Source organism: Lasiodiplodia theobromae, assembly GCF_012971845.1.
Source record: "Lasiodiplodia theobromae strain AM2As chromosome Unknown scaffold_14, whole genome shotgun sequence".
In the NCBI taxonomy this organism is placed as follows: Eukaryota; Fungi; Ascomycota; class Dothideomycetes; order Botryosphaeriales; family Botryosphaeriaceae; genus Lasiodiplodia; species Lasiodiplodia theobromae.
The window spans coordinates 348,331-372,479 of record NW_023336344.1 but is presented as its reverse complement, the minus strand read 5'-3'; the positions used below and the strand labels follow the sequence as shown (position 1 = coordinate 372,479).

Genomic DNA, 24,149 nt, shown 5'->3' with positions numbered 1-24,149 from the left:
TGGGATACCTATCGAAGAAGGATTTTGGTCTGGCTCCAGTTCAGCGAATTCATCCAACGGTTTCACGAATGTGCCTGACTCTCTGTTGTGGTTGTTGTTCGGATGATGTTGGTGATGATGAAGGCTGTTGTACAGGCTGCTGCGAATGTTGCTCTTACGGCTTTTCTACCAAGATGTTTGCTTGTTGTGTGGAAGATGACGTGGAGGGCGGTGATACGGAGGACGACGGATGTTATTGTTGTTGTGTTATGTAGCGAAGATATTTTTAGATGTAGACAGCACGAACTCCATGGACATTTTTAAACAATCTCGATAGTCTCCAGCTTTAGATCTTCACTCCTCGGTGAAGATGGATGGGGATCGACAATGTCTCCCCAGTGCCTCCCATTCGTAACCCCATGCACATAACATTCACCCATTAGCTTGTAACGGCGGGGTTTTCCCTTGTCTTGGGAGTCCGACGGTTGTGGTCTCAAAATCGACGGCACATCTGCGCCGATCAGGTCCCACACTTCATCTCCCTCGGTCATGTAGTCCGGGCCAAGGCCGAGTAATCCGTTGTTAGTTTGGAAGACCACTCGGCCTGAAGAAAATGTCCGCATGGAGGCGCTCATCGCATCCATCGTAGGAACCCAACCTAGATTCCAGTCGCTACCTCTACGTGTTTTGCAGGAGCTACCAAGCAAAGGTTGTGTTAAAAAACCCACGCCCGAGACTTCGTGAAAACTCTTAGAGAAATTAGGGAGCGTCCAGACGACGTCACAAACGGCGACGAAGTCCCGAAGGACTTCCTTGCTGCTGCCAACAGTACCGCCAGTACCGCCACCGTCGCCTTGCGCATCCCACTCATCATCCTGCTGCGACTCTCCGCGATGGCGCGCGTAGATGGACAGAAGTGTTGCTATCCACGCAACCGGAGCCCGGAATTCTTCCTCATTCGGGTTGAATGTTTTTTCCTTTCTGGTTGCAACGCGATGCCAGTCCCCCCAGACGCATAGAATTCCAGGCTTTTCGCACCACTCATCTTGCGCAGCAGATGCTAGATACTCGAAGCAGAATTTCAGCACAAACTCATAGTCTTCCAATTCGTTGTCTTTTTTCAACTGCCCCAAGCATCCAGTCGAAGTGCAAAGCTCTTCATTGTGGGGCTGCTGAGACAGGAGCTCTCAGACGGTGGAAAGCATCTCAAAAAGACTCTCGTATGCTTTCTGACAAATATAGCGCACGAATTTGCGTATGTCCTGAGCTGCCGGTAGCCTGTTTGCGGCAATGGTCCGGAGAAGTGCTACGCGCGAGCTCTCGCCTGTGGGGCTATAAAGTTCGGCGAGAGACATCGAAGATAGCAGTTTTTGAAGTTCACGAGCGGCAAACCAGACCACAAAATATGCACCGTACGGGGTTCGTATATTTTTGACTGGGAGACGGCTTAAGCGTGCGAGGGCGTGAGGCATTATTGATGAGACAGTGCCCAGACATGCTCCAGTGAACAGCCAGTCGACAGGCAGTTGACTGAGGGTGATAAACATAATTGGCAGCCACCTCCTTCACGTACGACCATAGGTCGCAGAATGCAGGGCTTCCCGTCCGCTCAGCCGTACTTAAGCTGCGAACCGGCCGATTAGTACTCAAGTGGGTGACCATTGGGGAATCCCGGCTGTTGTACGTTTTGTTTTTTGCCTGTGTGTGTGCTAACGTTTTGCGGGCTAAGTCGCTTAGCGAGATTACTCCTTTTGGAATTTACTAACCAAGGGAGCGCTTTTGAAAAACAGATGCCGCATTCTGCAGCTGATGATAAACATGGAGGCGGGGGATGTGAACACCAGAAGGTTCATTGAGAAGGGGTGTGTGCGATTTATAACGGACATTGTATATTCTCTTTTGCCCTCGCGACAGCCTATGCGGCGGCGTGACAAAAGGACAGAGCCTTATATGATGCATCTCAACTATATTGTTTTTCGGGTGTTCGAGTAGCTCGTACAATTTTCTTTCTACTCTTGCTCATGGCGAGGAAGGTTATGTTGTAGCTGGGATGATGTGCTGTTTCGGTTCATTGAGACTTGTCTTGAGAGGATAACAGATTAGTGTGGAACACATCCCTGAGATCACCATTGTCCTAACAGCTCGCCTCAACCAGAAGAGTCTCAAACATGTCAGATTGTTCTTGGTATTTCAGCCCCATGCTTCCCCCAATAGGTCGAACCTGCCCACAACAAACCAGCATTTCAAAAGTCTGGAGACTCGCACCGCCAACCCAAGGAAACACAACACCGCAACCACCATCATGCCTTTATTGCGCATTTTCGCCAACAAATATTCCCCTCGCAGAAACGCCAGTGCCTATAGCACACAGCCTGCTTCGCCGTCGTCAAAGCCACTCCTCGCACCGCAACCGTCTCCACCTTCCTCATCCGCCACCTCCTTCTCCTCCTCTCCGCTCGCTACGCCATCAACGTCCCGAACAGCCTACCGCCGCCTTTCCCTGCAAGATATCCACCTCCTCACCCGCATCCTTTCACTCTCTTCGTCCTGCGGCCCCGATGACTTCCGAATAGTCGACAAGCAATCTTCACGGGGTTCCACGCCGAAGGGAGATACCGCCGGCGGTGCGAAGACAGCAAGCTCTGGAGGCTGCGGCGATGACGATGGCGATGGTGGTGATAAGGGAGGAACACCTCCTGTCTCACCTCAGCTCCTGCCGTCGTCGCTGTCCCCAATCACGAACGAAACAATCAGACGCATCCGCACGCGCCTGCGCATCGCGGAGCTGCCCTCCCACCTGCGGCAGTGCATGAGCCCAGCGACAGCGGCGACAGCTGTGGCGGCGGTAAAGACAACAGCAACGCCAACAAGGGTATTTCGCGATCGCAATCACGGACGCCGCCGTCACTGCCGCCGCCGACGGACCGGCATAGCTCACCGGCCGGGCTGTGGCGGCCATACCGTGCGTAGGACGTCTTTGTCTTCCCCGGCATATTCTGAACAAGCGGATGAGGAAGATGGAGCGGAGGAGGAAAGGGATGTAGGTGGAGAGCTGTGCACTTTCCACACCGGTCTGGATGGTGTGCTGTTGCGAAGTGTGCTGACGTTTGTGTGGAAGGAGGCTGGTTCGTGGGCCTCTGGTCTGGGATTGATGGTCGTGGAGGGTGATTATGACAAAGAGGGAGCAGAGGATGATGATCTACGGGTAAAAGAGGTATTAGCGCTGCTCGGGCGGGCGAAGGGGGAGTTGGTCTCTTGGTTCGAGAACGAGCGACGTACGAAGGGGGGCGAGGTCAGGACAGAGATCGGTTCCACGCTTCAGGGACCGTCATCGCAACTGTCAACGCCATTATCGTCATCGTTCTTGTCCCCGTCAGCACCTACAAGCTCTCCGCCGCGGAGCGCTGCGCCAAGAAGCGGCACACCTCGGACATCCTCTTCCGCGCCGACCACACCTTCGTCGCCTGGGAGAACGTCGTCATCGCACCTCCGCAACGCCTGCCCTGCTTGTGTCCTCACTCACGTCGGCAGCGCACCGGCGCTCATTCTGGCGCTGCGCGTCTCGCTGCTGGCGTGGTGCCGATGGGAGCGCCTGGCCAAGGGATCGAAGCGGTTGGCGTGGGTGGATGGGTGGATGTGGTGGGCGTGTATGCGCGAGGCTGCGGCTGATCTCGGTGGGGGTGACATTGGAACCGCTGCGAGGGCACTGGTTGACGAGAAGGTGAGATATAGTGAGGAGGTGGGGAGAGTTTTGAAGCGGAAGCTTAGGCGGGTGAAGAGTGAGTGTAGGAAGAATAAGAGGGAAGAGGAGAAGTGGCAGTGTGGCGAGACGACACTGCCAAGTCTGAGCTCGGTGTACTCCCAGGAGGTGAGCTTGCTTCCTGCACAAATTTGATGTTAGATGCTAAGGATGTACAGGACGAGAGCGGATCAATCCAGTGGAGGAGACGTGGTAGTTTGGCTGCCAGTCTCACTATCAGCGTGCCTGCCCGGGCCACGAGTAGACTTCCACAGATGCACGTCCACCCAGCGCTGCGAGGAAAAGAAAGTCGTTTTCGTGAAGAGCTTCACGAGCATGTGTCCTAGCATGGAGAGTGAGGGGGAGATGGGTAATAATAGTCTTAGAGCGTTTCTCATCGTTATTTATGCATGTCTTTTTCTTCTCCAGTGCCATTCACCAAATACACAACTACCTCTTTCTTCGCCTTCTCCCTCGCCCATTCGAACCATACACGGGTCAAAGAAAAAAAGGCAAAAAACCTGCTTTTGCTCGCCTTGTGAGTGGCTCGCTACAGGAGAAAAAACCCCAAGTCTGACCCCATCCATAGGGAGCTGACAAGGATTTTTTATTGCTTTTTTTATGCTCGATCTTATGACCTTTCTTTTTTTTGACCTAGCACAAGTGAATTTAGCATGTTCTTCTGATGGTAACTGGAGTAGTTACCACTCTGCCACTGTGGGCGAAAGGAGAAGCTGACTTGCTGATTTATATACCTCAGGCACTCACTGACCAGGCTTACTATGAGCAGCTCGATCATCCTCTTGGCTTACGGCTGGCGCAGGCTCGGGCGCGAGCAGCAATGGCGTTTGCGGCTGCCAAATCGACTGGAGAAAGGGCATTGCCTATCCTGCCGCGCTCGATCGCGCAACCAAACCCGTCCTTCCCAGCACATCAATCCCCAACCCCGCCGCATTCAGCTCGAACGCACCGACGACCTCCCAACCTCGATGCCGGTCAAACGCGCGCATCCCTCACTTTCAAGACGAAGGACAATCCACGCAGTCCGAAATGACCGAACCGACCGCCAAACGCATGCCAGACCGACGCGGATTCTCAAGGCCACTCTCCCCGACCTGTCGCTCGCTTGACGCCCGATGATTAAACCACGCACCAGACATCCCGAACCCCGCCGGAAGCGTGCCCGGCAGCGTGGACGACGCACACATAATTCCCAAGCAAGGCTCCACCTTTCATCTCTCTCCTTCTTCCTCCTCCTCCTCCTCCTCCTCCTCAAGTCTCGAGGCCGCGCAGGCGGGTGGTCCAGCAAGCGCTAGAGTCCTGGATGACCCGCTCAGAGGACGCCGCCATTCATGGCATACCACAGTCTCTGCTCGGCCAGGTCCTCGCTGGCGGCGGTCCATCGCAGCAGGTGTGAGCCTCCATTCCGAGGCTGGTGGACTTCCTCGCCGCACCTTCTCCTCAGTCCGAGGTTATCCAGAATATGCGTGCTACAATACCTCGAGATGGCCGCTCTGCTCATGCGGACGGAAGGACGATAACGGACACCGTCGCCGCCGCTGGAGTTGATGTCAGCCTGCAAGCGGCTGTGGCGGTATTTGGGACAGAACTTCTCGGCTGCATGCCGCGCGGTATCGACCATGTTGCGGCGGAAGCGCTCCTGCATGAGCGCCTCTCCTCCCCGAATGTCCTTTGTGAGCCCTTCGCAGTCGGTACTCGCTGACGCGCACTGGGCTCGGTGGCACAGAACCCATGATCCCCTACATCCTGATAGTAATGCTCACCGAGACACACTCCAGAACCGCCTTCACTCCAAGAGATTCGCAATCCGGGAGGAGAACGATGTGGTTCCCAAGAAGCGCCATAATGCCAACGCCATCTATCAGAAGGCCGTCATCACCGCTATCTATCCCACGCACGAAGAAGACAGCCGGGTCCGATTTTGCCATTTCATACTGATGCCCTTGGCATTCCGGTAGCGAAGGCTACGTTTTAAGCGCTTGTCACTCTTTTCTTGGGACCTGGGCTTTGTCCGAACGTAGATGTAGATTTGGAAATCGCATGATACATCCGGACATTGGATCCAATTATCCATCAGATGCAACGGATTGGGAGAGGCTAATTTTCTTTTGTAGCTGTCTGTGGATTCCGTGCGAGTCTACTTAGACCACCTCTGTCTTTCTGAATTCTGCGAGTCCACTCAGACTGCATCCACGCTCAGCGGCCTGCAAGTGTCTTTAGACGCCACCCGTAATCTATCCCGCGAGAAATTATTTTTGAGGTTGACTGAGATGCCTGCTACAAGCGCGTTCCCGCACTGCCCATGCCGCCATGCATCATCATGTGGACAAACCTGACTGCAATTCGCGACGCCTGAACCATCGCGGCAGTCGGTGGTTGCGTCCATGGCGAAAGGCCGGTTCAGATGGCTCCGATCGTTCCTACCTCATGCAGCATCTCGATTCCATGACTGAATGGCTCACAGAGCCGAGGAATGGCGGCCACTGATGAGGGCGGCGGGTGACTTAGTCCATCGCGCCTGCCGAAAAAGGGAAGAACTACGCTGCGTTGCTTCCTACTTTGGCACTCGTACTAGGCTCCCGCGCAGCTTTCGCGGACAAATACTCATTCGGACGTCTTCCTCTTCCTCAAACTCTTCTTCACCCTCATCCTTCGTTTCCACCAACCTGCAAGCCACTCTTCTCCTGTCATACGCACCACCATGCAGCCCGAAGCGAACTTACCGCCGAACCAACCGGGTTGTCCATGCGGACATCACCGCCGTTGCTTGACGTGCTTACTGAACGATGTGCCCTGCGTCTCCGGACCAGAGCCCGGTTTGGAATGTGCACGCTGCGCCGAGGGCGGCGGCATCTGCGAGTGGCCTCGTTGCGATGACCACAAGTTTCATGCTCTCTTACTTGACGGCATCCGCCGCGACACCGACAAGAAGGCCAAATGGGTCGAGTCCGCCATCCGCACCCTCTACATGGCCGTCATTAGCTGCACCAAATGCCGGCAAGCCTACTCCCTACGTCGAAGACACGAGACGCACACGGCGACTGTCCCAGGCCCACAGCGGGCCGCGTGGAGCAACCTCACTTCACCCGCCACCAACGACGATACCGATCCTAGTCTCACCTGCACCTGCTGCATCTTGAAGCGCGCCGTCTACGGACCGAACTCGGTTACCTGCCACCCGAAGACCGTCCGCGAGCAGAAGGAGAACGACGCGTGCGAGTTTGGCACTTTCGGCTGCACCTCGTGCAAGGAAGATGGCAATCACTGCCTCACAGCGACGTGCGCGGCCCACAGGGAGAGGGTTCGCCGCTGGGCAGTTGCGCAGCTGAATGGACAGATTCCGCCTGAGGCCGCGCGTCACTACGCCCGCTCGCTCGACTACGAGATCCGAGCATGTGCGGAGTGCGTTGCAGTCAACTCGCACCTTACTACGAAAGGCTGGGTCTTCTTCCGCTACAGAGACCTTGGAGCCCGAGTGGCCAGCGTCTTTGGCCTCGAACTTGACTGCTGCTACCACATGGGGGACCTGATTTCTCGTGTGGACCTTCCACTCCTTACGATGCCTGCGGTGCTCTCAGTTCTTTCGGAAGAAGATGGAATAGCCGACCTCGACGGCCGAACTCTTCTGGAAACACGCTACCGCCACATGTTCTCCAGCCAGGCGATCTCAGATCTGGTAGGTGGACGGCTGATGAATTCTCTTTGTTGCTTTCGCTGACTCCAATTGCAGTTCAGCAGATAGATTCTCGGGAACGCAGACATGATGAAAGCGAATCATCAAAGTGAATCAACGAAAAGCGAAATGTCGACACTGAAGAAATATTGCTGATGGACACGGAGAGAGACTGTTGCAACTTATCAAGGGCATGTCAGCAATGCGGGAATATGCTTTTGCAAGATGTTATTGCCGGTACAGGTATGGGGAAAAAGTTGCTTCTAGCAGTTGCAAGCGGATAGTCCAAGGTTCATTTAACGGATATGGCACGTTAACAAGGAACATGTTAGTAGTTCATGATCATCTCAGAGGAAATTTTAATTGCTCGAGTAGCTCAACTCATGTCCCGGTGCAAGTGTGAAGTTTTCAATGCATAAATACATCCGGACGGTGGTTCCGCCTACCTACATGTGGTGTAACGCCCGTGGTAAGACAAATCGGGAAGATAAAGTCAATTTTCGTGAGACCCGCTGTGTAGAGGAGTACTGCAGCTAATGGTTATGCTCCAATAACATTCTTTGTGAGGAACAAAATATGTCAGCAGTAGAAGCCATCGCTCGGACACAAATGCACTACTGTCAATACATCCGGACAACAGCTTCAACCATTAATAACACGAGCGAAAACCCACATTCACGCTGAGTAACCTTCGGCCGCGATACCCCTCCGTAGCGCCAGCCACCCGCCTCGCATTTTAGTCCCTCCCACTGGCCCCTTCTCTCACTCGTTCGAATCAGGTTCCTTTCGCATCCAAGGTTGAGCTTTTCGAATAGAAGAACCCGAATATTTTATCCAGAATGTACAGTGGAGGGGGGAAAAGTGAGGGAAGAGAGACAAAAAACGAGGGTATCGGTATACAGAGACTCTAAATACCAAGCAACAACAAAAGCTAGACAAAAACAGAAACATTTGAACCACACACCAAACCAGCAGCAGCAGTAACCGCCCAGAAAGAAAAACCACCGTAACACAAGAGGATCAATGCCAATGCGTATACGTGTATATGTGTATATTCTTCCCGACCGACCGACCGACCCGCAATCTCACACCACCTACACCGAAGGAAAGGAGATCCTCTCTTCTTTTTTTTCCTTCTTCCCCACCTCCAGATTAGGACCTTTGACTTGGCTAATTATAAACCAAAAGATTCCCGCATCAAGAAGAAAAGAGAAAAGAAAAAAAAAGCAAAGATTAGAAAAGAAAAAGAGCAGAGAAGAGAAAAAAAACACACCAAACGAAAAAAGGTGAATATGAAGAAGAAAAAGTCATGAACGTTATCCAAGCTCGCCCCGACCAATCTTTTTCTTTTTCCGCTTTTTCCTCCTCCCTCAACCTCTTTTCCGTTCTTCACTTCCCCTACTCCAGAACGAACAGCCACGTAGGAAGAGATGAGAGGCCTAAAATCCGCACCAACCCACCACCTACACCAAGAAAAAGAAAAGCAAGAAGTGGCCAAATGACCAACTCAACCAACCACATCCCCAACTTAAGCAGTCGGGAAAACCGTCGCCTTCCACAGCACGCCCTTGCCGTAGATCCGCACGCTCAGACCCGTCGCGATGCGCACTCTGGGCGGCAGCTCTTCCTTGGGCGGCGCCGACTGCAGGCTGACCTGGCTGCCGCCGTTGTCGCCGGTGCGCGTGGCGCCGAGCTGCTGCTCGCGCTCGCGCTGGCGGGCCTCGCTCTGCTGCAGCTTCTTGCCGCCGCCGCCCATGATGCTAGAGAACATGCTGCGGCTGCCCGAGCGCTTGCCGTCCGGCTGCTGCTGCTGCTGGGGGCCGCCCTGCTGCTGGCCCTGCGGCGAGCTCTGCTGCGAGTCGTCTTCGCCGCCGGCGGGCCCCACGGACGCGACGTCCTTGAGGTCGCTGGTGGCGCTGGCCAGGCTAGCGCGCTCGGCCGACTCGCTGTCGCGATGCTGCAGGACGCCGTCGGCGCAGGGCTGCGCAAGCGGGGGGATGCCGCTCTCGACCGTCATCTGCTCGCCCATGATGCCGTGGCCCGGCGGGTAGTGCTCGACGACGATCTCGCGGCTCTCGAGCGGCAGGTGCGAGATGATGTTGATGGTGAGCTCGATGATGGGCGACACGTTCGCCTTCAGCTCCAAAAAGTCCTCGTGGTTCGGATCCACGACGTACATCTCCATCGTGGCCGTCAGCGACTCGTTGAGGGATTTGATCAGGAGTTCGCGGTTGGCCGTCGCCTGCGGCCCGCGGAGCTGCTCTGCAAAGCCCTCGATGGTTGCGAGGCGCCAGTTCACCAGCTTGGAGGTGAGAGCTTCCTCTTCTTCCGGATTGGTTGCTATGGGGGCGTTCTTGCGGATGTTGTTGTGGCAGCTCTTGAGCTGTTTGGAGAGGTGCTGGTCCAAATCTGGGTGGAAAAATTTATTGAAAACCTCGTCGATCAGCCATTTGCTAAGGACGGCACGTCCGACGGCTGTCATCTCCCGCGTGCCGACCTTTACGGCATCATGGTTGACAGCCGTCTGCAACCAGGGTGGAATTTCTTTCCAGATCTTCCTAATTGCAAAAGCTGCTTGCTTGACAAGACCGTGAAGACGCTCAAATCGAGCATGGTACTCGGTATCATCGAGAGATGTACGCGATTGTGAAAGACGCTGGTGAGCCAGGGTATTCTGCAGCGAATGAACCTGAGACTGCTGCTCAAAGAAGTACCGCTTGACCTTTTGGTACTTCTCGCCTGTAGAAATGTTCAGAACCTCCAGTAGAGAACGTGCAAGGGTGAAACTCACGCAAGACGTCATGCTCCTTCATCAATTGCGCCACATCTTCGTCGCTCATGTCACTAACGGCACGCTTCGGCGGCGGGGTGCCACGGCCACTCTCATTGTCGTTGCTGCCATTCTTACCGCCTCTAAAACGCTGGTCCTGCGCTCCAGAAGGAACAACGTCTGCGCTAAAGGTCTGACGGTTAGCTTGCTGCGCGAGGTTGGAGTTCTCCCTCGAAGGAGGACCCCCCATGCCTCCCTTAGGAACTTCGGATGAGCGTTTGTTCGAAGCTGGAGGCATCTGCTCGGTCGATGGCTGCGAATGAATCTCCTTCACCGGAGTAACGACAAAGTCCTGTGCGGAGTGCGGGGCAAGGTTCTGGCTCTGATGGCTCGGAGAAGGAGATGGAGGTGCCTGCGGTGGATGAGGCGTTGGTTGTTCGTGGGAAAGTCGCTGGGGCTGCGGTTGCGGCTGCGGCTGAACTGGGACACGAACAATTGGAGTAAACTTCTGTTGTTGAGGTGTCTCCGGTGGGATAAACTGAAGGTCTTGCTCCTGCTGCTGCCTAGAACCAGGTCGGCCTTGCTGCTGCTGCTGTTGATGCTTCTGCTGCTCTTGCTCTTGGAGGCGCTGGTATGCCTGAAAATCGGCCTGCTTTTTAATGTACTCCTGTGCTGCTTGCTCAGAGTCGAATTCGTGCGGGTGCTGCTGGCTCGGGGGGTGAACGCCGTCGGCGGAATGCGGATTCAGGGCCTGGTAATGCTGATTCTGGTTGGCCTGTACCTGCGGCTGTTGGGGGTACGACTGCTGATAGTGTGGTGGGGGCGGATTATGGGCGTTCAAGCCACCGTTGCCGTGCGGGTGGGGGCCGTGTTGATACTCGCCCGAATTGCGGCCGCGCAGACTCTGCTGGAAGCTCTGCTGGGTGTTGACACGAGCGAGCGACGCACGACGGTACTCGTTCGGGTCGGGGTTCTGGCCAATGGTCGGCGGTGGTTTGGGCTCGTAGTAGGGATCCTTGGCAGGCGGAACAGGTGAGCGTGGCTCAGGCTGGACCAGGAACGGGTCAAGGTGCGCGTTGTGCTCGTCAACCTCGTGCGATGGTGCCAGCTGCTTGGCCTGCTGCCAGTAGCGGTGGTCTTCGGCGACGCTCTGCGGACGCTGGCCGGGGACGTCCTTCTTCCTGACAGATACTCGTCTGCCGAGACCCTTGTCCTTGGATTGCAAATCGGTGCTTTCCTTGGAGGAATGGCCCAGGCCGAGTCTGCTGCGCAGCGACTTCTTCTCGGGGACGGTGTTCACGCTGCGGTCGGGCTGCGGGGTATAGGCATAGGGCTGCGCGCTGGCGCGGTTGACGGGCGTGGCGGGGGCGTCAGCGCCGACGACGGCACCTGCGGGCGGGGGATCGAGCGACAGGTTGGAGCTCTGGAGCGATGGCGGGAGCGGCGAGGGATAGGTGCGCAGCTGCGCGTCGTCTGGCTGTCTGAAGCGGTGTTCTGCAACGGGCCGTCAGCGCTGAGTCCAGGTGCCTTGTTGTCGCGCGCGGGGCTTGGCAGCGCGGGCAGCGACTGGACTACCACGTACCTGAAGAGGCCGACGACGCGTAGTCGGTGGCACTGCCCACAGAAGCTTGCGACTTGTTCGACTTGGACCAGAAGGAGGGTTTCGAGGGCATGGCGAGCCACACGACGCTGCGCGCGGCCTGGATTGCGAGCGCGTGTGGGGCTGGAGAGGATCAGCAGAGAGTCTAAAGATAGGCCGGCGCGTGGGAGCGCTTTGAGGAGGCTCGCGCGGTGCGAAGCTCTGCTCGAGGGAGTGTGCGAGGTTAGACTGGCGACTGCTGGCGTACAGGAAGCTCGCCGGCAAGGCACAGGCTGCTGCGGAGCGGGATGTGGGTAGCTCGACAAGCTATCCTCGAGCGTCTCCCGCCGTCAGCCGCACGTGTAGGGCTCTCGGGCAGCCGCTGAGGGCTCCAGGCCGGCGCGGAAGAGCCGCAGGCCCCACTGGAGCATCCATCTGGTGGTGGCAGTGCCAGTGCCGCGCCGGGGCAGATGCTCCAGTTGCGCCCAGAGACCCTGAGTGAGCCGCACGCCTTCGCCGACGCGCTGGAGTCGCAGCCGTCGACGGCCAGGCACTGCACCGCGAGAGCGCCCTCTGCCCCGCGACAACCGTGCCCGGCGCTGCGCGACCACGCCCACGTCTATTTTTAGCGCGCCGAGCAAACACTGGCCAGCAACCTAAAATCCACGCCGTCAGCACGCAAGTGCCGCCGCTCGCCCCATCCGGCCGCAACGCCCCAAATCCGTAATACACAAGAGCAGAAGTTTCTGTTCGACGTCTGCAAAGGGCCACGACTCACCGGTCCAGGTGCGCTGGTCCTACCAGCCCTGCCCGATTTGTCTCTGCGCAGATTCCTCGAAACCTCGTTCGCCCAGCCGCCTGCCGGATTGCTGTGCCGCAAACGGCGCACCGGAGGGCCCAGGGCCAGCTTCCGAGCCAGAGCTTCATCGTCTCGTTGACCGGTCCAGGTACGCTCTTGAGAGGCGGGGGATCGATCGTTCCGACCGAGAACCGCATTCCGACCGCAGCAACCGCTTGCCCTTTTCAGGCGGCTCTGTGATACAACCAGGTAGCATCTGCTCCACCTAGATCTATAATTTTCTCTCGCTCTCTCGGCGCGGCCGACCACGAATTCTGCTTGTGTAGGAGAGACAGGTGCAACAGAGCATCGTGTTCACCCGCGTGGTTCATTCCCGTCGTGTGCGGTGGTGGTTCTTGCCCCCCCGAATGCGCATATAAATTGACGTCCACGTTCTCGTCTCGAACGCCTCATCTTCACAGCACTCAATTGATTCAATCTCAACCTAGTGACAAAGTCAATTATCCTCACCATACATCACAATGTTCTTGTCTGCCATCCTCGTGAGCTTCTTTACTCTCATGGCTCATGCCATCCCACTGTCCCCGCAAAAAACTGCCGACGTTGCGTGCACCGAGCCCGGCGATTGCTACAGAATCCAGAGCCTGAACGTCAGCCTGCCCAGCGGCAGCGAGGAGCAGGTCCAATTGACCTTCACGCTCTGGGATGACGCCCAGAGCGCCAACAACAGGACCGTGTGCAGCACCTCGTGGGAGGCTGGCACAGATGGTTGGCCCCAAAACTATGTAAGACGCCGGGCCAGAGCGAGCTTGTGCACCATCAACGGATTTTTTAACGCGGAACCTTGCAGGTCAAGTGCGACGACGACATGTTCCAGTGGAAATTCTCGAAGTTCGACAGCGTCACCGACTGGGGTATGGAGGCCGCACACGACTTTAGGTTCGGAAGGTGCGTATCTTTGCTTATCGTATCCTTATTAAGTGCTGACCTTGCATCTGTAGCTTCGGCGCACGCTCCTTCGCCAACGGCACCGCCGCCGGCGCCGACTTCGAGTGCGAGACGACAGCCTCGGGAGCGCGACGCTGCAGCCTGAAGGAGAACCATGTTATCAACCTCGCCTACTACGCCATGATTATCTAGGATGGAGGGTGTAGCACAATCCTGCGGCCTTGTCAGGGCTGACAGGGGTGGCGGGAAGCCAAGACGGTTGCTACACGGAGCTTGGTGATCCGTCGATGACTCTGGTGCCTTGCATGAGCTTTTGCGCCACCCATGTGGCTTTCCTTGTTCTTTGGCGAGGCAACAGCCACTTTGAGATTTTTATGACTTTGATGAGACACGGCAGTCGTAGTTAGTACAGTTTGATCGCAACCTAATGAGTACCTGCAATAATCCTGCACTCTCGGTAGTGTCATGCATTTTCTTCAGCCTTTTCCGCAAGTGACTAGACTGCTGGTCCGTTGTCTCGTGAGATCGGCCAGCGAGTTTACAGCGGGCATCCGAGCAGGCAACCGTGATCCGTCACATTTCCTTCCATCCGGACGACAGATCGCGGGCGAGCACTGACTGTTGTCACGTAGCCGTAGGACTGCAACGTCTACTCTTCTTGTTTTTGCTCTGCCGATTGTTTGCCTACGCCCCCGCCGCGGTCACATGGCCCACGGGCTCAATTCGGTAATTTTTGCTCCAGCCTTGGAAAGGGGTGCTGTGATGGCATTGTGTCCCTTCCTTTCGGCAAGAATCCAGGGGAACACAGAAGAGCCGTCGCCGCGTGATCGCTACAGAGCGTGTGATGGACAAAGTTCCATCACGACCGGCCACTAGGAGCGCGTTCGATCGCAGCTGACGAGCAGAATACGGCGGATCTGAGACCTGATGCTGGGAATGATACGTACCATGAGCGTGGAGTGACATTCGTGAACCCCACGTTCGGGGGCTGGAAGCAAGGCGGACCAATAGCCCGGTGGCCGTTCACAGGAGTTCTGCGTGCTCGCCGACATTGTTGGTCCGTCCGGTCGAATGCCATGCGTACAGGGCGCGCATCGAGGCGCGCCCATTTCTCGCTTGGCGCCGTGCCCTGCTGAATGCGCCTCAAGCGATTTGTAAGGGGAGAGAAACCGGTCTCGATCGGGGCGGGCGGTGTTGCGGAGCGGGCGGTCTCGCAGTCATTGAAAGAATGAATGACGATGACTGGGCCTGAGGTGATGATGAGTTTGTTGAGAAGGGGCCTCAGGCCGCGGTCAGGCGTTTCGTCGGGTGGCGACGGAAGCCCGATCGAGCCTTCCGTTTGGCTCCGCACCAGTCATCGCCTCGCAGCCCAAGAACACGTCGGTTTCGATCCACCGCCCACGTCGAAAATGCACATTTTTGTCGTGTTGGCGGACGCTCGGATAGGGCGACACGCAGCAGGCAGCGGGGAAAGCGAGGCGTCAATGCGAATGCGACGCGTTGGGTGCTCGTAGGGCTCTGCTGCGCCACTTAGGGCGCCACAATTGGTCAGCCACGGCAGAATGACGACGATCACCCGCTGTGTGAGTCAACGACTGTCGTGCGCGTGGTGACTGTATCGCGTGTTCCGCAATCGGAGTCAAGCCCACTCTTTGACCCCGGACCCCGCTGTATATAACCCTTTAAAGATCGCCGCAATGCCTGCTCCAACCCTTCTTTCACCAGGAGCAATCCTCTATCTCAACTCCAACATCCCCCCTCAACCTCTACAACTCAACATGGGCCAAAGACACAACCGAAAGCGCACGAGGAGTCGCCCGCGCAACCGCCGCAACAACCACGCGCGCGACTCCTCGGTCGACAGTTCCTTCTCCTTTTCTTCCGAATCTTCCTTTTTGGGTCAGCCTTCGTTTCCTCAGTTCCAGCGTTACACGACTTTTTCGAACCCTTCAGCGGCGCACTGGCATCAGCAGTATTCGGCTTGGCACGTCAGGCAGGAGCTCCAGCAACAGCAGCAGCAGCAGAGTGTGGAGAATCAGCGTCTCCGCATGTTCGGCGGCGAGGCGGCGGACGGCGCCGATCTTTGTGGTCCCATGCTCAAGGTGGTCATGGACCTCTTCGACGACATCGACTACATCGATCCTTGAGCGGCATCCCGGTCACTCCACATCTCCACGCGTGTGACTCCATCTTGCATCCGCTGCCGTGATGCCTGCTTCAATCCGCCCGCTTTTCCGCCCAGCCTTTTTCTTGGCTCGGCTACACTGCATGATCACGGGTAACGATCACGGCGTTTCGGGAATCTGCACATGAAACGTTTCCGACATATCATCATCATTTATACGGAGTCTACAAGGCGCAATATAACAGGTCTTCAACACCTGAGGATTTTTACTTCTCTTCTCGTGTACGAATATTCAACGACGACACCACTCAATCTTTTCTCATCAAAATACGAAGATTTTCTCTTCGACCAACTCAACCGGAGGCGTGGGAACAACACTCGAGCCAGGACTTGTAGCAGTGAAGGCGGGCCGCCGCCTCCTCTGTCCTAGCAGAGTGAACGGCGAGCTTTGCTGGATCGGTTCGATAGCGCTCGAGCCTTAGGACTCCGGATACTCTCTGCAACGTGTGCAAGAAAGAGGTGGAATGTGGAAGAATTTCTGAGGTATCAGCTTGATGCACGCATCTCCATATTTTTCTTGATTTGGGTATGCTTGAGCGTCGCTGGATCTTTTCGCTTGATTCGGAAGGGGATGAAGCTTGGACACATGTGGAGCGAGTTTCAAAAAGGAAACGTCGTGATGAGACGAAAGTGGTGTGACTTTTTATAACTCTTGGTTGGAGGGACAACAGCATGGAAAGGAGTACTCAGGGGCATTTACGGGCAATATTCTCTCTTCCTCGTCAAGATACCCCAAACTAGCTAGCGTTAGGAACGATTTGATTCATTCTTTTTCTCCATGGAACCACGTCGAACGTTGGAATTTGTTTTTTCGAGTGACTCAAGATTGCCACTTGTTATCGTCAGATGGGCTCGGCCATGATAGCTGGATGAATCACAAGTGACTAATGGGTTGGAACCTCTCTTCACGTCATGTTCATGTAGAAGAGTCAAAGTTTTTACATTCGCCACACATATTACATGATAGAAACTCCTTGCTTATGCTATTTTCCAGACCCCCCAGGGTATTCCGCGTATAATTCCAACAATACAATCTGATCCTAACGCCATCTGTGCCCAACGCTTTGTGTGTCCCGTGCCGATTTGTAGTGATGTTCTTGCCGGGTGGAAGTCGATAAAGATCTAAGAAGAGGAGCTAGGGGTCCTCAAGGTTTCAGAGCGGCTGTCGTAGCCCTCCTCTTCGGATTCGTAACGTTCGGTGCCGCGACGGGGGCCGGAGGGGAAGTTGTACTCCATACCCCTGCGGGCGCCGGAGGCAAAGTTGTAGTCGTCGTCATCGTCGTCGCGGGCAGCCAGCAGGACACGCCAGTCTTCCCACCCGGTGGTGATGGTACGGAAGAAGGACTTGAGACCCATTTTGGAGTTGTGTGGTGGGTTTTGTGGAGAAGTGTTGTGTTGGTTGATGTTGGGCTGTTGGAGAGCAACGAAGTGACTTAAGTCTTGCCAGCAAGTTTGCGGGTTTTTTGAGAAAATAATGCCGATCGACCAGCTAGCGGCGATTGAAGGAGATCATGGAGCACTAAAAAGGAGCTTGGGCGAAGGGCAATTTATGTGTTGTTGTCCCCATCCTGCTGCACCTTTTTTTCGCCTCGATGTCCTCCGAGCGTTTTCCGAGAGACAGGATCTCCGCTAGAGGGGCGGCAATGATGATGATTGGCGGGCGCTCCCGTGCAGTTCCCTAGCGCGTGTAGGCGAGGGGAGGACTATTTGCTCATTTGCGAGGCTAGGTAGCATAATGGCTCATCGTTTCAGGGTTGTTTGGCTGCTTTCAGCAGGTGGTGGCTGTCGCGATGCGCGTCCCCACCTGCTATTGAGCCTTTCTCCAATGTGCTCACATGCGCTATCAGCCTGCCTTGACCGCCGAGCTGACACACGACTGTGATCTTCAGCGACAAGGCACGCATTTTGCCATTGGAATTTGTCAGTTGACGTTGAGGTGCATCTCATAATCACAAGCCATCACGTCTTCCAGGGAAGCGGTTCGCAACAGGCGGCGAGGAAGGCAGGTGGCCACGATAACGCAGTGCGATGATGAAAGACATGCAGGGCTGGGAATTTTTGTTGGAGCAAGGGACGACGGGTGTTTAGTCTGGGGTATGACGAGCTGGTGACGGGCGGTGAGCCGGGAGCCGGGCTGGAACTCCCGCGGCCTCTAGCGCTCGATGTCGTCTTTCACACCCCACCCACACCGCGGAGGAGAAATCGCCGACGCGACGGCTTTTCCGTTCACGCGCACGCCATGTCCAGCACCTCCGCTTCACCACTGCTCTCGGGCCCACCATGAGACGGTAGCCAGCAGGAACCAGAACCACTAGCACGAGCCACCGCCTCTTCCGCCGACCATGGCCGCCGACGAGCTGCCCGCGCGCGTCCAGGACGAGCTGACCAAGCTCGACCCGGCCGTGCCCTTCCGCGCATCAAAAACCCACATCCACCACACCTGGGCCCGCACCTTCCACTCCTACCCCGAGCTCTACATCCGCCCGCAGTCGCTCGCCGAGATCCAGAAAGCCGTCGTGCTCGCCCGTCGATGCCGCCGCCGCATTACCCTCGTCGGCTGCGGCCACTCGCCCAGCGACCTGACCTGCACCTCGGCCTGGATGATGAACCTGGACAAGTACAACAAGGTCGTGCGCGTCGATCGCGAGACGGGAATTGTGCAGGCCCAGGCCGGTATCCGCCTGTACCAGCTGAATGAGGCCGCGCTGGAGCATGGCCTCACTATGCCGAACCTGGGCAGCATCAACCAGCAATCCATTGTTGGCGCCATGGCCACCGGCACCCACGGTAGCAGCCTCCAGCACGGCCTGCTGTCCGGTTCGGTGCGTAGTCTCCGTCTGGTCCTGGCGAACGGCTCTGTGGTCTTGTGCTCTGCTGAGCAGAACGTCGACCTTTTCCGCGCCGCACTGGTCTCGCTCGGCGCGCTGGGAATCATCGTCGAGGTCGAGTACCAGATGATCCCGCACGCCAAGATTGAATGGGAGCAAACGCTGAAGCCGCTCAGCTACGTGCTGGCCAAGTGGGACAGGGATCTGTGGACAAAGAAGGAATTCACGCGCGTCTGGTGGTGTCCGTACATGAAGCGCGCCATCATCTGGTCAGCGGAGAAGACTGACAAGCCGCTCCGCGCCGCCGAGACGAGCTGGTATGGCGGATCAGTGGGCTTCCACACCTACCACATCCTGCTGTGGATTGCCAACTACATCCCGCCCATACTGCCCGCCATCGAGTGGTTCGTCTTCGGCATGCAGTACGGCTTCAGCGACGACACGACGACCTCAGCCGTCGAGCCGATGCACACGGGCCTGCTCATGAACTGCCTCTACTCGCAATTCGTCAACGAGTGGGCGCTGCCGCTGCACAAAGGCCCCGAGGCCATCACGCGCCTCTCGGCCTGGATCCACGGCGACGAAGAGACGGCGCGCATCCCCTTCTCCTCGCGCGGCGTCTGGGTGCACTGCCCCATCGAGGTCCGCGTCGCCGACACATCCATCCAAACCAACCAACCGCGCCCCTTCCTCGACCCCAGCTGCGCCGACGGCCCGACGCTCTACCTCAACGCCACCCTCTACCGCCCCTTCCACGCCGACCCGCCGTGCCACGCGCGCTACTACGAAGCCTTCGAGTGGCTGATGCGCGACCTGGGCGCGCGCCCGCACTGGGCCAAGAACTTCCGCGGCGTCGACCACGGGCTCCTATCCCAACTCTACGGCGCGGACCTCGACGCCTTTCTGGCTGTCCGCCAGCGCGTCGACCCCGACGGCATGTTCGTCGGCGCTTGGCACCGCCGCGTGCTGCTGCCCCACGTCAGCGAGCTGCCCCGCATGGCCCTCGAGGAACGCGAGGTCGCCCGCCGCGACCGCCGCAGCGGCGGCAAAGACTGGATCGGCGAGCAGGCCGTCTGGCGCAGCCCCCGCGGCAGCTCCTCGGCTGAGAGCCATGAGAGCTTCGACGTGCTGCATGCGGCGGAGGCGGAGGCGAGTCAGTTGTTGGAGGCGGCGATTGAGGATGGGAATGATGAGCCTGTCAACTTGCAGTTTCATGGGAGTGCGGTGAGGGGGTTTACGGGGACGAGGGTGTTTGATAAGATGTGAGGGAGGGAAGGAGAAGGAAGAATCTTATGTGTACAAGAAGAAGAAAAAAGAAAAAGAGGAAAGAAGAGGCCCAATGTATCACTGGATGATGGGATGTATTTTTTCCGAGTTGGCTTATCCGCATGTATTCCCCTGGTTTTGCTCAGTTTGTTCGATATGGACGATCAGAGACAGCCTATTTGTTGAGCTAGTAGCAAGTTATGTATTTTAAGATGTAAGACATGAACCATGACCCAATTTTCAGAGAAGTCGTGATCACTGTGCTGGAGAAGATACCGGCCGGTATACTTTGTTTCTGTTACTGTTAGTCTCGGGCAATGTGAAGAAAACAAGCAGTCCAGTGCCCAAGAATTTACTTCAATTCGTCTGGCCACAAATATTGCACCATACGTGGTTAGTTGAATTCAATGTCCGGACGTGTTGTGAATTTCTAAATCTCACATTTGTTTCATTTACTCGTGCAGGAACAATGGTTAAACCTACATCTGCAAGGACTTGAATTGCTGATAGAAAGAGCCCAGTTTTATTTTTTTTTCAAAAAAAAAAAGGGCAAGTCTTCAGTAAATGCTTAGGCATGCATAGCGCTCCATAGCCTTGAAAACAATGGAAATTCATCCATACACCATAGGACTCAGACCCGTATCTGAATCCTCAGTGTTTAGCCAACTTCCATGTCAATCCCCTATCTCCTCGAACCTCCGCAGCAAAATAAAGACACAATAGCTTTGTGCTGCACACATACTATCAAAGCATTAATCCCAGCAACCAACCACCAACCGCCATGCCAGATTTCTCCTTCATTCATGCTCCAACGGCACCCGTAGCAATCACCACCCAGTGCACCCATACCCTCTCGAAGGTGATCCCGGCGGCGTAGTCGCCTCGAGACCTCCAAAATACTGAGGCGAGAAGTACTCTGGTTCCGTTCCTGATTCCGACGCCGTATCTGGGCCCGGCGTGTCGTCATCCCCATCCGGATTATCGCTCTGGTCGTCGTCGTCATCTTCGTCATCAGAAAACCCCACGAACGTAGTCGAATCCGAGTCCACGATAACGATCTCGGCCGCGCAGTCTGCGAGTATCGCGTCGGAGTCCGGTGTCATGAGCGGCGGCGGCGGCGCTCCGTTCGGCGGGAGAGGAGAAGAAGCGTTGCAGGAGGGAGTAGGGTGAGGAGGAGACGGAGCAGCAGCAGCAGCAGCAGAACGGCTCACGCCGCCGCCACTGGGCGGCCCGGGACGAGGGGTGAGGGTGAAGTTGCGTAGGATGGCCTGCAGGACCGGTGCCACGGCGGTCGGGACGGCGATGGTCGTCATGTCGTCGTCGTCGTCGTCGTCGCCGCCGCCGTGCTCGCCATTTACTACTACTACTACTCCCGCATCTCCCTCTTCTTCATAGACTTCCTCCTCCTCAGCTAATCGCTCATTTTTCTTCTCCTTCTCCTTCTCCTTCTCCTTCTCCTTCTCCTTCTCCTTCTCCTTCTCCACAAGCTCATCATCATCACCATCACCACCACCCCCCTCAAAAAACCCCGGATGCAACCCCTCCGCCCTCTTCCTCGCCGCCAGCACCGCCCGCCTCGCCCTCTCCCGCGACGTGCGAAAGCCGCGGGGGAAACGGTAATCCTCGGGCCGCTGGCCGGGGTCCAGCGTGCGGACGTACTGCGCGATGTGTACGTTGTCGAGGTTGTACGACAGCGGTTCCCAGGTCAGCGCGCCGTTCTGCCACAGGAGCAGCGTCTCGCACTCGGCCGCTTTGGGGAGGATGGTGATGATGCCGCCGTCGTCTACGTCGTCGTTCCACGTGCTGCGGCGCGAGCTGCTGCTGCTGCTCTTCGCCCGGATGGAAATGCATGCGTCGGTCATGTAGTAGCCTTCGACTTCGGGCGGGCCGCCGGTGGTGGGTTTGCGAGAGGAGGTGGAGGAGGAGGAGCCGTGCGGGCCGCCGCCGCTGGCGTTTGATGATGATAGCTGGGTGCCGCGCCGGCGCGCGGCGGCGCATCGACGTTGGAGCCGGCGTTGGGCGGTTGTGCTTGTGAGGCGCCCGCTTCTTGTGCTCTTTGCTAAGGGCTGGTCGGATGAGCTGTCTTCAGCGGGCTCTGCTCGTGAGCGTTTTCTTGACTAAGCGGAGTCAGAGGAGTCCTCGAGTATCTTGTGGGACCATCGAGGATGACAAAACCTTCTTCATGGTGTACGACCTGTAGGGCACCACTTGACCTATCCGTATAGTGTAGTATAGATTCAACGTAGGCCTCCGAGTGTCGTGTTGGCTGGATGCAGTGTGTGGCGATCGAAGTGTAAGGTATGTTTGAAGTAGTGGATTGTGGTGATGGCGATAGTGGTGGTAACGGCGGCGACCCAAGTGTAGAGTGGTTGAGAGGGCGCTGAGTCGGATTCGGCTTTGCTTGCAAAGGATAACCGGCATGTGTGCCAAAATAATGCCTCCTCCGTGTCAATGTTTGGTGGTTGTGGCAACAGTGTTCGTGCTGTCCTGTAGCTTGTGACACTGTCGCCTCCAACGTGTGCAGCATGGCACGACGATGCGGGGTCTTAGCAATTGTGCTCGTAAGCCCATTTCCTGTGCTTGCAAGTATTTCCAAATCCCTTCAAACCAATCAAGCTTAACAACGCATGTTTCAGGCCAAAGGACCTTACAACATGCATAGAAATGCATAGAAAAAGTATCAAATCGCTTATAAGCGAGATGCCCGCGGATGGCGTCCGAATAGACTCGCCAAATATGAAGAGGGTCGGAAGCGATCTGGGTAAGTTGAAGTCTTCTCTTGTAACGGAGCTTGAGCGCGAAAATAGTAACAAGGGAATCTGGACGTGTAACAGTGATACGATAGGTCATGTTCAGAGGTGTGTGCTCCTCCTGACTATATGATATGTCAGAGCTGTCCCTTCTAATGGGAAAGTGATAAGTAATATCGCTCCAGATATCGGACGTGGAACTCACATGTACTACCCACTCCCTGGATCTTTCATCTTCTTATCATTTTAAGAGTCCAACGGGTGTATGTCTGTGTCTCTTACTTCCGAGCACGCTCTTGATTCGTTCCGTTCTTGTCTTCGTCCGGGCTGAATATGAACAAGCAGCGTCAACGCCTATTTCTGCGGCGGATGGTTTCGAATTCCGAGCGCTAGGGTGATAGAGAAACGGATACTTTCGGATCATGATCCATTCACCAATATTCCTGCATGCCAGACTGAACTTTGTGACGATAGCTGCTTGACAGCGTCATATGCTGTAGTGAGACCTCTCCGAAGGTCGTCCACACTTCATGCACATGGGTTTATTCCTCCCGGATGTGTCCTGCACAGATAGTCTTTCGACGATCTCATCATGTTAGGCCCCCCCGAGATTCCAGTAGTTGGCGAGAGAGAGAGAGAGAGAGAGAGAGAGAGAGAGAGAGAGAGAGACCATCATCCCCATGACGCTCAATCTCTGTTGATCGGTCCCATTGAAAGGGATCAGAAAGAAAGTTCCCAAGAGACGTGGTGTTGGCAAGGAGCGAATGTGATGGCCTGGAACCAACGGCGAAGCTCATCTTGTCCTGTAGTCAGTGACCTTGGGCGTGGATTCGTCAAGATCCCACAGTTTGAGCCATCTCTTTCTGCCCATAACTCTTTGATAACATGCTCTTCAAGCTCGAAAGTCCACAGTATAGAAGCAAAAGCCAGATGAGGTCCGATACTCGAGATTATCCAGAAGGCCCGGATGGCCAGGATAGGTTGGGGAGAGAAAAGGGGTAACGGCCGGTGCCCCTTCAATTACAGACGGACGGGGAGTCGTGGAGGTCATCCCATGTCGGTTCGCTTGGTGTTGCAATAAGGTCGATGTAGTTGAAACTCCCACCTGGATGGTTTATTCCGAGCATGCTGTGCGTCCATGTCCATTACCAGCCCTCACTGTCACGCTGCAACCCCTGAGTGGAAGACAAGTGTTGGTTGAGTGGACAAATCCCGGGAGGAAGCCAAATGAAGGGCGTTCAGTGGCTTCTCCAAACGATGGTACATGGCCAGTGTTGATGTTGGATGTTGACAATGGTCGAGGAAGGAAAGAGGGGTTTCAAGAACGGCAGGTAGCTGGTTGTTTAGGTAGCAACGGGCGCCGCTTCAGGCAAGAGCCCACTATTCGGGACATCTGTACAGAGAGTGCATATCTGCTGCACAAGAGTTATGTATGCATATGCGAGATTCCCCAGCCGTGCACATTCCCTGCGCTGCGGGATCTAAGCGACGCGGGCGAAAGTTGTTGCCGGCCAGCACAGTCGCAGCTCATCCCAGTCCGTCGGCGCAGCAGGCAGCGCGCTGGAGCGAGAGCACAGCGGCAGCGCGCAACGGAGACATATCGCATGCTCAC

At 56.1% G+C, this 24,149-nt stretch overlaps 9 protein-coding genes across 9 annotated transcripts; 5 read left to right on the top strand and 4 right to left on the bottom strand.

The window, feature by feature from the left end:
- Positions 1 to 2,281: 2,281 nt before the first annotated feature.
- Positions 2,282 to 3,648, top strand: LTHEOB_5173 (Protein scaf8-like; the record flags this gene model as incomplete). The annotated part of the gene is made up of 3 exons (XM_035514289.1): positions 2,282 to 2,824; positions 3,098 to 3,254; positions 3,302 to 3,648. 3 exons carry the CDS (start codon positions 2,282 to 2,284, stop codon positions 3,646 to 3,648), a joined length of 1,047 nt encoding a protein of 348 aa, XP_035374041.1.
- Positions 3,649 to 5,051: 1,403 nt separating this feature from the next.
- LTHEOB_5172 (MFS transporter) lies at positions 5,052 to 5,360 on the bottom strand (the record flags this gene model as incomplete). Its single annotated transcript, XM_035514288.1, has 1 exon — positions 5,052 to 5,360. The coding sequence occupies one exon, from the start codon at positions 5,358 to 5,360 to the stop codon at positions 5,052 to 5,054; it is 309 nt and encodes a 102-aa protein (XP_035374040.1).
- A 1,080-nt stretch (positions 5,361 to 6,440) lies between these two features.
- LTHEOB_5171 (C6 zinc finger domain-containing protein) lies at positions 6,441 to 7,481 on the top strand (the record flags this gene model as incomplete). Its single annotated transcript, XM_035514287.1, has 2 exons — positions 6,441 to 7,415; positions 7,470 to 7,481. 2 exons carry the CDS (start codon positions 6,441 to 6,443, stop codon positions 7,479 to 7,481), a joined length of 987 nt encoding a protein of 328 aa, XP_035374039.1.
- Positions 7,482 to 8,940: 1,459 nt separating this feature from the next.
- On the bottom strand, positions 8,941 to 11,855 carry LTHEOB_5170 (uncharacterized protein; the record flags this gene model as incomplete). The annotated part of the gene is made up of 3 exons (XM_035514286.1): positions 8,941 to 10,151; positions 10,204 to 11,676; positions 11,765 to 11,855. 3 exons carry the CDS (start codon positions 11,853 to 11,855, stop codon positions 8,941 to 8,943), a joined length of 2,775 nt encoding a protein of 924 aa, XP_035374038.1.
- Positions 11,856 to 13,081: 1,226 nt separating this feature from the next.
- LTHEOB_5169 (Alpha-amlyase) lies at positions 13,082 to 13,700 on the top strand (the record flags this gene model as incomplete). Its single annotated transcript, XM_035514284.1, has 3 exons — positions 13,082 to 13,345; positions 13,411 to 13,508; positions 13,562 to 13,700. The coding sequence occupies 3 exons, from the start codon at positions 13,082 to 13,084 to the stop codon at positions 13,698 to 13,700; spliced, it is 501 nt and encodes a 166-aa protein (XP_035374037.1).
- Positions 13,701 to 15,286: 1,586 nt separating this feature from the next.
- Positions 15,287 to 15,655, top strand: LTHEOB_5168 (uncharacterized protein; the record flags this gene model as incomplete). Its single annotated transcript, XM_035514283.1, has 1 exon — positions 15,287 to 15,655. One exon carries the CDS (start codon positions 15,287 to 15,289, stop codon positions 15,653 to 15,655), a length of 369 nt encoding a protein of 122 aa, XP_035374036.1.
- A 1,160-nt stretch (positions 15,656 to 16,815) lies between these two features.
- Positions 16,816 to 17,049, bottom strand: LTHEOB_5167 (uncharacterized protein; the record flags this gene model as incomplete). Its single annotated transcript, XM_035514282.1, has 1 exon — positions 16,816 to 17,049. One exon carries the CDS (start codon positions 17,047 to 17,049, stop codon positions 16,816 to 16,818), a length of 234 nt encoding a protein of 77 aa, XP_035374035.1.
- Positions 17,050 to 18,035: 986 nt separating this feature from the next.
- LTHEOB_5166 (D-arabinono-1,4-lactone oxidase) lies at positions 18,036 to 19,787 on the top strand (the record flags this gene model as incomplete). Its single annotated transcript, XM_035514281.1, has 1 exon — positions 18,036 to 19,787. The coding sequence occupies one exon, from the start codon at positions 18,036 to 18,038 to the stop codon at positions 19,785 to 19,787; it is 1,752 nt and encodes a 583-aa protein (XP_035374034.1).
- Positions 19,788 to 20,614: 827 nt separating this feature from the next.
- LTHEOB_5165 (Nucleolar GTP-binding protein 2) lies at positions 20,615 to 21,649 on the bottom strand (the record flags this gene model as incomplete). The annotated part of the gene is made up of 1 exon (XM_035514280.1): positions 20,615 to 21,649. One exon carries the CDS (start codon positions 21,647 to 21,649, stop codon positions 20,615 to 20,617), a length of 1,035 nt encoding a protein of 344 aa, XP_035374033.1.
- Between the last annotated feature and the right edge of the window lie 2,500 nt (positions 21,650 to 24,149).